This window comes from Triticum urartu, chromosome 2A (assembly GCF_056163025.1).
Source record: "Triticum urartu cultivar PI428250 chromosome 2A, HENAU_Tu73, whole genome shotgun sequence".
Lineage (NCBI taxonomy): Eukaryota > Viridiplantae > Streptophyta > Magnoliopsida > Poales > Poaceae > Triticum > Triticum urartu.
The window spans coordinates 766645688-766656586 of record NC_141874.1 but is presented as its reverse complement, the minus strand read 5'-3'; the positions used below and the strand labels follow the sequence as shown (position 1 = coordinate 766656586).

Below are 10899 nucleotides of genomic sequence, written 5' to 3'. Positions count from 1 at the left end.
CTCTTTTATTTGGCAGAGTATTGTTGCTGGATTAGCCATGTTCAAACGTGGTTATATCTGGAGGATATGATCAAGGGCAAATGTGAACATTTGAAATGACTTTATTGTGTGCAGAGGCGGAGGCAGGGGGGTGCGAGCAGGGGTCAGACACCCCCCATCGCCTCGCCCCCCCTGTGAGTTTTCGTTACCTGGTACTTGTACGTATACATAAAGTGTGAACTTCCGGTAGTCCTATATTTAACGCTAATGGCCTGGCACGAACATTCCAGCCCAAAGGCCCAACCTGAGACCCCGCAAAAAAAAGGGCCGAACCTGAGAAACCATCCCTTGATGCCCTGATTGCTAGTTGTACACATCAGATTGTCTCAAAAAAAAAGTTGTACGCATCAGAAAAAAAGACAACGTGCGTCCGTGATGAGATCATGCAGTCTGTTTCCTATCCTTCCGGTAATTTCGTTCGTGGGCATCGTGGATTCTAGGGCTGCTGGCTCCGTGCGCTCCATACCGTCGTCTCCTCTACCTGTCCGCCGCTGCGGCACAGAGGGCACTCCACTCCTGCGGCGATTGAATCAACGATGGAGCCCATGCCACCTTGTGTGCTGCACCGGCATCATGCATCACAAGATCAACTTCAAAGAGTCAAGGTACATCACTGCTAAATAATTATCTTTAAAGATAGTGGCGGTAAAATTACAATCTAGGATTCTAATTTTACTCCTTGTTTATTGTTTGAAATGTTATATTTCAATGAGTGAAGGATGAAGAGAAATGATACAACAAAAATATATTGGTTTTTTTCCGCAGCCTAACATATTTTGTTTTTCAAGCCCATTGCTTCTAACTCGTTACAGAAAATGCAAATCCACCTTAGAAGCAACCGGTTGTAGATAATAATTCCAACCCCAATCCTGTTGATATGCAACTGATAGAAATGTAGTTTTTTTTATATATTCCCAGACATATGTTGCAATACAATCATATCAATTCTACTTTAGGGACTATATTCTTGGGTGGTGTCTCTCAGACAATTATTATATTCCTCTCCCCCCTCATGTCTAAATCCTGGCTCCGCCCCTGATTGTGTGGAATCTAACTAGGAATGGAATTTTCTCGGTTTGGACAACATACCATGAAGAGTGGATACATAAATACAGGACCCGTTCAACAAGACTTTTCTTCCAGAAGTGCCATGCAGCCCGTTATTTGCCGTCAGCTATGGAAGCTGCAAGTTGCACGTAAAATCAAGTTTTTTGTGTTGGTTAGCTCTCCATGGAATTGTCCCCCCTCCTCAAATCCAACTAGCTATGACCAACAAATCCATGTTGTGGAGAATGCCCAAATTTTCACACGGGTCCTGAGGAGGTGCGACACCTTCTGTTTCAGTGTGATTTGGCGAAGAGACCAAGGTCTACTCTGGGACTTGATGTAGTCATCGAATCAGCCCTCCAGGGTGATCTCTCGGGTTCGGCGGTTCTGGAATAAATGGACCAAACCGGATCCAAAGCTTGGAAAAGTGAATGTTAGTGTTGTCTTCCAAGAAGAAGATGGATTTGGTTCTATAGTGACAAATCATACGTGATGAGAGATATCAGTTTTATAGCGGGCCAATGCATACATTCATTTTGCAGCGGATGTGATTGCAGTCATGGACATGGCTATGCGTGATGGTTTAACACAAGTAAACACTATGGGTTTTAATAGGGACGATGCGTAATCAGATTCTATTATTGCAGAGGGCAAACTCAATGGCGAGATGCTGCAGCGGCAATTTTCACGGAGCGCGTGGACACGTTTAAATTGATTACGAAGGTCATCTTGAAGCATTGTTATCGTAAATCTAATTCTGTAGCTCATGATCTAGCTAAGTTCAGTTTTTTGTAATAAGTGAACAATAGCCTTTTTTCGAGAAAAAATTTCGGTCTATTCATCAAATATCATGGTAGTATAAAGAATACATGGAGTAAAAACAATTAAATTCATGTTCGTAGACCACCTAGAGACGACTACTTGCATTGGAGTGAGCTGAAGGTGAGCCGCCATCATTGTCCCTCCCTCACCGGTGTCGAGCAAATCTTATTGTAGTAGATAGTCGGGAAGTCATCATGCAAAATCCCCAAAGGATCTGCACACCAGAATAACAACCGCCGCCGATAAATAGAAGTGTAGGTTGAAAGGATCCAACCTGTAGCACATGAACGAAGACCAGATCCACGTAGATACACCGGAGATAAACACCAACGAGGTCCGTCGGAGGCACACCTTCACACACACACCAATGACGTGAGACGCACCGCCTTACGGGGGCTGAGGAGAACCTTATTCCATCTTCAAGAAGACATTGCCGCCTCGTCTTTCTAAGCAAGACACAAATCCTAAATAGACTCAAAGAAACACCTCAAAATGAAGCATGAGCCCTCCCGCCAGCAAGTGCCCTGATCCACCGCACCTCCATGTCTCTAAGGCCACGGGACATGAGACAGATCGACGGCAACGCCTACGGGAGGCGGGGAAATGCTAAACGCCTTGGATCCTTTGCTTCTTTCTCAAGTGCAACAATAGCTGGGTTGATGGACCTCCAAGTTTTTTAGTCAACCACTAATGATGTAATTTGTGTTTAAGTTTAATAAAGTTAGCCATGAAGGCCTTTTTCTAAAAAAAACATTCTTAATTCTTTTTATCATAAAATATTTTTTATTTTTTATTTTAGAGTGGATTCCTCTTTTTACCCCTCACCCTTGGGTTTCATATTTGTGATAGATATTACCCTATTTAGCAAAAAATCTTAGAGGGTGTTTGGTTACAGGGACTTATTGGTGTAGGGACTTAAAAAGGTCTCTTTAAGTCCCATCTAAACCAAACAGGGACTTATGGTTGTAATATAGTCTATAAGTCCATGTTAAGTCCCAGGAACCAAACAGATAGGGACTTTTTAGGGACTTATAACTTATAAGTTGGGACTAAAAAAGGTCCTAGGACTTGTGAACCAAACAGGGCCTTAATTTGTACCCCATTTAGTGAAATCCCTCCGTAAAGAAATATAAGAGCGTTTAGGTATAAAGGGAGTACGTGCTGCATTTTACCCAAACTTTTTTTGGCTGGCTGTACCTGTCGCGTCCACGGTTTATTTTGGTTTCTGATTTTTCATCCGGTTTATGTGCACTGAATTTTCTTCCATGTCCAAGTCGCGCTGCTGCATCTGGCTGAGCCGGACCCAACCCAAGCGCCCGCCCCCCACCTGGTCCAACCCAACTGCACCGAACAGAGGACGACGACCCATGGACGGCGCCCACGAGCTCCGCTGTCCCCGGCGGCGGCGAGGAAGTGGAAATAGACGGAAAGCATCATCCGTTCGCTCAGGATCTAGGGTTTTCCCCGAAGCTGTAGCGGTGGTCACATGCATGAAGGGTGCAAGAACAATGCAACCATGCCTCCAAGGGTGCTGTCATTGCTGGTCAAAGGCCCACAGCCGAGACAGGGTTTTCTTTTTTCACCCAAGCTACTAGCACACACAACCGCACGACAATCCGATGCCGGCAAGACCACCAGCCACAACCTGCCTCCCACGAACAAGCAAGTCGACGAAGAAGGGCCAGACAAAGTCACGCATTGCACCAGACCAGACGGAGAGGGTAAACTGAAAAGTTCCAGACAAATTTCCAGTTGTGGAGGGGGCAAACTGAAAAGTGGCAGACAAAAATTCAGTTGTGGAGGGGGCAAACTGAAAAGTGCCAGACAAGACAGCGTGTCAGGTCACCCGCGCGATCGAAGCATGCAGAGACGCGACCCACCAGACGGCAAGCGGTGGGTGTCTGATCCCACGTGCCACGGCGCGCTTCACCCAGCGACCGCCGCTGCTCCTCGTCACCAACACCCGACGCTCATCTGCTCCCTCCACAACGATGCTGCTGCTGCTGCTTCTTCTTCTTCTTCTTCTCCAACACCCGACGTTCGTCTGCTACTTTCTTTGATCTCTTCTTCTTCACCGCCCAACTCGCTGCTGCTGTTTCCACCTCTCTCTCTCTCTCTATTCCAAATTACTCGTCGCTGAAATGGATGTATCTAGAACTAAAGTACATCTAGATATATCCACACGTGTGACAAGTAATTTGGAACGGAGGGAGTACCATATAACATTGTAACTCCACAATCTTTCCTACTGTTTGTAACTCCATAATCTCACCGGCCTCTTCCTCTCTCAAACCTTGCTTGTGTTTTTTTTTTGCGAAGAAAACCTTGCTTGTGTTACAACTCTGAATCGTGTACATGTGTGTTGCGAATTCGAGGCAAGTTCTTGTTTAGTTCCCTTGCGTAATTCATTCAAGTTCTTGTCCTCTATTATATTCATATATATTTCGTCTTCTGTTTCAGAGAAAATCCCCTCTTGCTTACTCCATTTTTTAGCTACTGAATTACTATGCATTAGTGGCCTACTCTACTTGAGCTAGTACATAGACGCTTCAGTTTGACAGAGAAATCAGAGGGAAAGTATGAGGTAGCTCACTGGTAGTTAATGACGTCAAGCCTGGCCATTGAACAACATGCAGATATACATCCGTAGGGCTATGTTTGAATAATTCGGGCACATATTATATGAGTGTGGCACCCATCAAAATGGAGGAGGTTGACAAGCACAAAACGTACGTTCAATACATACTGGGGCTGAGCGTCGACAACAGAACAACATCCAGAGTTCAAGAGTATAAAGCAACCGCACCGACAACACAACAACATCCAAAGTTCAAGATCCAAAGTGCACCGACAACACAACAGCATCTAAAGTTCAGCATCCAAAGATAAAGATCCAAGGTGTACCGACAACACAACAACATCTAAAGTTCAGGATCCAAAGTCCACGATCCAAAGTGCACCGACAACATAACAGGATCCAAAGTTCAAGAGGCAAGTGCGACAAGTAAAAATAAATAAGTCTTGCTGGGGGCACAGCACAACAAACCCCTACATAAAACAATAGCGCTAGTCAGGCTCCGAACGGGGCGGTGGAGCGGAGCTCGGCGATGATCCTGTTGACGCTGCCTCCAATGCTGTAAGAAGCCACAAATTTTGTATATCGCGTCAGTAGTCGCTGGAAGGTATCATACAAGGTAAACATGCTTGGAAATGCGGAAGAGTTTGATTGTGAATGTGGTCAACTTCACACATGGGCTTGCTTTGCAGCCATGTGTTTAAGGCACCAGTGGCATTTTTAAGTTTGATGTTTCAAAAACTGCCGAGATTGGCCTAACGAAACCTGCACTTCGTTGTTCATTACAGGTGCTTGACTTCATCCGTGTGAAGGAAATTCCAGCTAAGCATATACCATATGGTAAAACGGTGGACCAAAGATGCTCTGTTGGCACACCTTTCCCATTCTCAGAGGGATAACATGGATCCTAGCCTCTTCTCTTATTATGGACACTTAAGCATGTATATGCACGCAATGGAGTTGGTTTGACTCGGTGACACTAGTACCAATGCTTATGATCGGCTCATCGCCTTGTTCAATTCTAATATTGCGGAAATGCAACCATATGCTGAGACAAGAGATGGACCAGGACTGGAAGATCGTCTAGCAGAAAATGGAGCAATGGTGCAGGTGGATAAAGAAGTAATACAGCACAGCACTGAAGTTAAACCAGCAGCTGCAGTTAGTGGAGACAACTTTTCAGGTTTTTATGCCTGGAAACAGGTTAGCTGGACTGTCAGCACCCGCAAAAAGGAAAGAGATTGGGAGATCAACCGCAAGTAGGGACAAGGCCCCATACGAAATGCTTAGAATGAGGACAAGGTTCTGAACAATATGCCGACAAGACAATGACAAAGAAACAAGCAAACTACTTGCCTGGGGAGATATTATGAAGCAACCACGCAAACCTACTCGCTGCGAGTGTAGAGGGTCACTGGAGAAACAATTGTATAAACTGAGACTGCGTGCAGGGGCTTTAGTTTTACAAAGAGTCGGCACTGATGCCAAATAGTTAGACAGTAGGAATCGAATTCCCTCCAGTTGTGCATTGCAAAGGGTTCTTTGTTATCTTGTATGCTGAGTTGTTGGGCGTAATTCCAACCTGGGCAACCGAGTTGTTTATTGAAATTTGACAGCAATGGCATCCTGAAACTAACATTTTAGAGTAAAAATACTTGCATGTGAACATGCGTGTTTTATTTGTGCTGTAATGATCCCCTAATCCCTGTGTGGACAAATAATTTGATGCTGGAATTTGCTCTGTATGGCTTAACGGGACTGATTTGGTACATGTATTTTAGACTGAATGAGGGTTGATGTGCATCTAAATCTTCATGTCCCATTTGTACGTGGCAGTGCTAGTCATGTGTGTTGTAGACATAAATTGCTTAGGATCAAATCCGTGCCCTGTTCCGAATTATGAGCCAACAGACATTTTTTTTAGGGCTAGACAACGAACAGTTGGCGGCGAGGAACACACGGTAGAAGGGTCAGAATTGGAAGAAAATGGATCGGCTCATTAGTTTTCCATCTGTCACGATAGAAAATGGACCAAATTAATAGCATACCTTTCCTCCATTAGATCACCCGCTAGGACCTGCACATTAAAAATGCATATTAAGCAACATAAAAATGGCACACTCTATTAATCAAGTCTAAGCTAAGCTCACAAATCGAGGTAAAAGACTAAGTCACTGCCACTCCACACACCTTCAATAGCCGTCGAGTACAAGATTATGATTGTCCATGACAAGACGAGACCAAGCGACAACTATCTCCACTTTGGAGCCGCCAACATGACACTTAAGCATAGTTGTTTGACACTGCTGGACAGGAAAGTCAACGTGATTTATTCGAGAGATACTGGGTTTGGACTTTGAGTATGCTCCTATGACAACTCGGAGTGTGCCCTGCAATCCCACTGACATCACATTTCTTGTCAAAGGAAGATACCCATCTAATCCAGCATGCATCCTTTCACCACTGCAGTCAAGCAAAACAACTTCCACGGCGCTTCCCAACATTGCTTCAACAGGAAAAAAGAAGCAAGAAACTTTGCATCCATAGTTAAAAGACTCCCCTTCAACCACACGAACACCAACAATTGTGGCCTGGATTGATGGAGCAAATCGCTCAAGACTTATCTCTGCTGTACAACAGCGGCTATTGATCAGCATGATGTCATACCGCTTCATGGGGCGGTACCTTTGATAGGCAGTGAACAATGCTGTATCTTTGAACTGTGCTCCATATTTCAATTTTAATTCAATTTGAAAGAAAACAGGCTCGTCAGCCACAATTGCACGAGATGGGCCAGTCAAGTGCAAAAAGGGGTCCTGCACGCATAATTTTCATCATTGTCAAGCATAATTTTCATCATTCTCAGTGACACATCAAGCAAAATAACAACTAAAATGCAGTTCAGTTTAACTAGACATAGCCTAGCAGAGACATCACATGGCCATAATCTGGCAATAATATGAAGGAAAGAGTTCTCAAACAGATCATAGCCTAACAGAGAAAGCACATTGCCATAATTTGGCCAGAATATGAAGGAAAAGTTCCCAAATAGATCATAGCCTAACAGAGAAAGCACATGGCCATAATTTGGCCAAAATATGAAGGGAAGAGTTCCCAAACAGATCCTAGTAATCTTTGCTGCTATAATACAAAGTTTTGAATTTAGATTTAGAACAAGCAGCTTCTGCTTTGTGTTTATAGTGTGCTTTCTTGAACACTGGCTACCGTACACTTGAACAAACAGACTAGTCAAAAAATAGACGAGAAGATAGACATTATACATACCTCTTGCTTAATTCTTTGGCAGTTTTCCCCTGAACGGCAGAAGAGAATGTTGCGGTTGTGGTCAAGATCGTCCCGTGCGGCGACCACGCCGTAGACATCAAGAGGCCAGCTCAGATTAGGATTGAGATCAACCAGTTTGATCGAGTATACTTGCAAGGCAGGGCCAGCTACGGAAGGGAACCGGAAGTTTTCGGGTGTGGAGGCCGTGAAGTGCATAGAACTCAATGTTGCTGCAGCACAAAGTAAAATGATTGCGGACTGTTAGAAATTATGCTACTAAATTTAGCAAATAAAAATCTATGCGTATAAAAGAACAAATTTTTTTACAGTGATGTACAAAAATAGAGTTGCATTTATTAACCGAGGCCCAAGTAAAGAGAGTAGAAAACATAAAAAAAAATTGGCTTACTTATGTCATCAAATCCACCGTTTCTTCCGGTCCGGCTGCCCCACGTAGCCTCCCAGCCGTCACGGTCCAAACAATCTTCAACGTCCTTTTGAGCAGCAGATTTGTGGCTCTTTATAAGCTCCGAGATGCCCACAAGCGCAGTGGATATGTGGCGCAGCTTTTCAACCATGTCCGGTGAGATGGGGACTCTGAATGTTTTTAGAGTGGATGCGAGAGAGGTGAAGCGAAAGAGCAGCTGCTGCGTCTCGACCAAGAGAAAATCCATTACCTCCTCCCCAGTCTTGCAACCTAGGTAAGGCAAATTCACCTCCTTGACTTGTTGCGTGCGCATCTCGTTGAACTGGGCGGACAAGCTGGAGATCTGCTCTTGAGAAACCTTCTTATTTCCAGCAGGCAACAACCCCCTGGACGTGACCTCTCTCATCAGAAACGAGATCTCCCTCCTAAGCATCTCAAGGTGGCTAGAAAGAGCAACAACCGAGTCGTCGTGACCAATCTCCATGCCGCCGACGTCTCTCGCCGTCCCCTTGCTGATTCCCAATTGGGGCTCCGTACTTATGAGGGACCCCGAATATCTGTCCATCTCATCGCCAGAATCGGAATCGGGATACCTAATAATCTCCTCCCGGGACTTCCCCATCATCCTGAGCATATGTCGCTCGCCCGTCAGAATCGGAATCGGGATACCTAATAATCGGTATCCAAAAGTTTCCTCTTGAGAATCCCGAGTTTCTCCAGTCCCCTCTTCTTCGTTCCCTTCCCGGACTCGATCTCCGTCCCCTTCCCGGACTCGCTCTCCGTCTTCTTGCCGGAATCCCCCTCCATCTCTTGCTGGTAGTGGCAGTTTTACATACCCCCGGCCGGGCCCGGGGTCTCACACTCAGCCACTACCACCGGCCCACTGGAAAGCTTTTTTTAGAACGACTCTTAATCGGCCGATAAATATGCGAGTTTTCTTATTATATATTCCTATTATCATTGTATATTCCGGCCTTTTTTCATCCCTCAAGGTTTCCGTGCCACGTACCTAGAATAAATATATGCACTAGAGTCATCCGTGCATCATGTTCAAAATTCAGTAAAATTGAATGAAGGACATTCAAGTCCTCAAAATTCAAATAAAGGGATAAAACTAAAAAAATGCGTATTCAATGAGATTTGTCAAAACTGAAAGGGTTATTAGTCAAAACAAAAAATTTCAACATTTAAAACGATCATTTTTGGGCATTGTATTTGAATTGTGTTTATATACATAATTAATTGAATATGAATTCAGAATCTGTGAAATATTTTATGCAGCGTTGGAAGGGTCCACACAAGTCATGTAAAAAAATTATTCAAAGGAATTTGGACCTAGTTTGACTTCAGTTTTGATTATTATTATTTTTAAACAGTGGCAAATCTATATCTATATCTATACTCTATATCTATACCTACTATTAAAGGGAATAGGTATTCTTGGTTTGGCTCCGCTTTGTTTCGTCCCGTCTAAAGGATTTGACCATATGCTATTTTTTTTTAAAAAATCCGTCCATTGGAGGAAACATATATTCGTGCAAACCAAGGAAACCAGGACTCAAACACACAACCTATACGGGAGACAACCCAAGGGTTGCCACCCAGCCGGACAACATGATGCGTTATGAAGTGAAGTTATTTTCTCTATAGATTTTGTTATCTGTGACGCTGGTTAAAGAGCCCAGGCAGCCCACACAAGATTGAGTTTCCACGTTGCTTGGTTGGGCCTTCGCCTGACGGGTTCCTCCCGTTGTTTCACTGGGCCTCTGCATGGATGAAAATTCTAACTATACCAAGAAACATATGCATGGATATTTCATGTTGTACGGGGCAAAAGACGTCCTTGGATCAAGCGAGGCATGGCTAGCCAGCGATTTCCAAATGACAGTCTGTGGTCTGGGCATCTAATAGGCACCAATGACCTTACGTGGAACTCCAAACTACGCCCCCGCAAAAAAAAAACTCCCAACTACGCTATGCACCGATGACCTTACGTGGAACTCCCAACTATGCTATGTATCCTTTTGTGATTGTGCGGCTGATATGTATTTCTTCTAGACCTCAGCGTGCGCCTCCCTGCCGTCGATAGTACTGTTAGATGTTTAGGTGAATGGGACAATCGGCGTTTCTTTGCATATATAGGGGGACAACTAGAGTTTCTTTATAGTGTATTTGCTATGAACCATTGTGATTGCACATAACCCTAATTTTTTTTTCCGTTGCAACGCACGGGCACATGTGCTAGTGCTAGTATTTAAAACGGAAACTAAAGAATAAAGAAAAGTGAGGCAGAAACAAAAGGAACTGGCCCACTGTTTAAAAACCATACATAATATTTGCTGTTTGGAACCGACCGAGCAATCATACATAATGTTCAATTCCCCCCTGAAAACACATAATGCTTAATCTAGCTAGCTTTTCTCACAAGAAAAAAAATCTATATAGCTCCTACGTACGAGTACTCCCTCATTGGAAGGAAGCTTTTGCGTGCAGGTGTCAAGTCTTATGGTGCTCTTGATTTTACTTCCACATTATTCCCGCCCGATTGGAAAGATATCCGATTGTTATTCACAACGATTTTACCCTAAGGGTTAACAAGATTTTGCCAAGACCAATCACCACACACACACAGAACCAAACTCATCCCTTCAGTATCATTTTTCACGCGCGAACCAACCACAAGTATCAATCAACCACAAGTATC

The 10899-nt window shown here is 44.0% G+C and overlaps 1 protein-coding gene across 1 annotated transcript; it reads right to left on the bottom strand.

Annotated features, from left to right (window-relative positions):
* Positions 1-4779: 4779 nt before the first annotated feature.
* On the bottom strand, positions 4780-8975 carry LOC125538556 (uncharacterized). The gene is made up of 5 exons (XM_087540519.1): positions 8178-8975; positions 7769-7998; positions 6674-7299; positions 6532-6560; positions 4780-5042 (listed from the first exon to the last, which is right to left on the bottom strand). Exons 1-3 carry the CDS (start codon positions 8827-8829, stop codon positions 6676-6678), a joined length of 1506 nt encoding a protein of 501 aa, XP_087396645.1. The 5' UTR covers positions 8830-8975; the 3' UTR covers positions 4780-5042; positions 6532-6560; positions 6674-6675.
* Between the last annotated feature and the right edge of the window lie 1924 nt (positions 8976-10899).

What these genes read in the sequence shown, in the direction of transcription:
- LOC125538556 (XM_087540519.1), bottom strand. Translation starts at nt 8,829, where the DNA reads ATGCTCAGGATGATGGGGAAGTCCCGGGAGGAGATTATTAGGTATCCC. An exon ending in CGGTGGATTTGATGACATAA is followed by an intron (nt 7,999 to 8,177) that starts GTAAGCCAATTT and finishes TTTGTGCTGCAG; the next exon opens with CAACATTGAGTTCTATGCAC. An exon ending in GCCAAAGAATTAAGCAAGAG is followed by an intron (nt 7,300 to 7,768) that starts GTATGTATAATG and finishes TTATGCGTGCAG; the next exon opens with GACCCCTTTTTGCACTTGAC.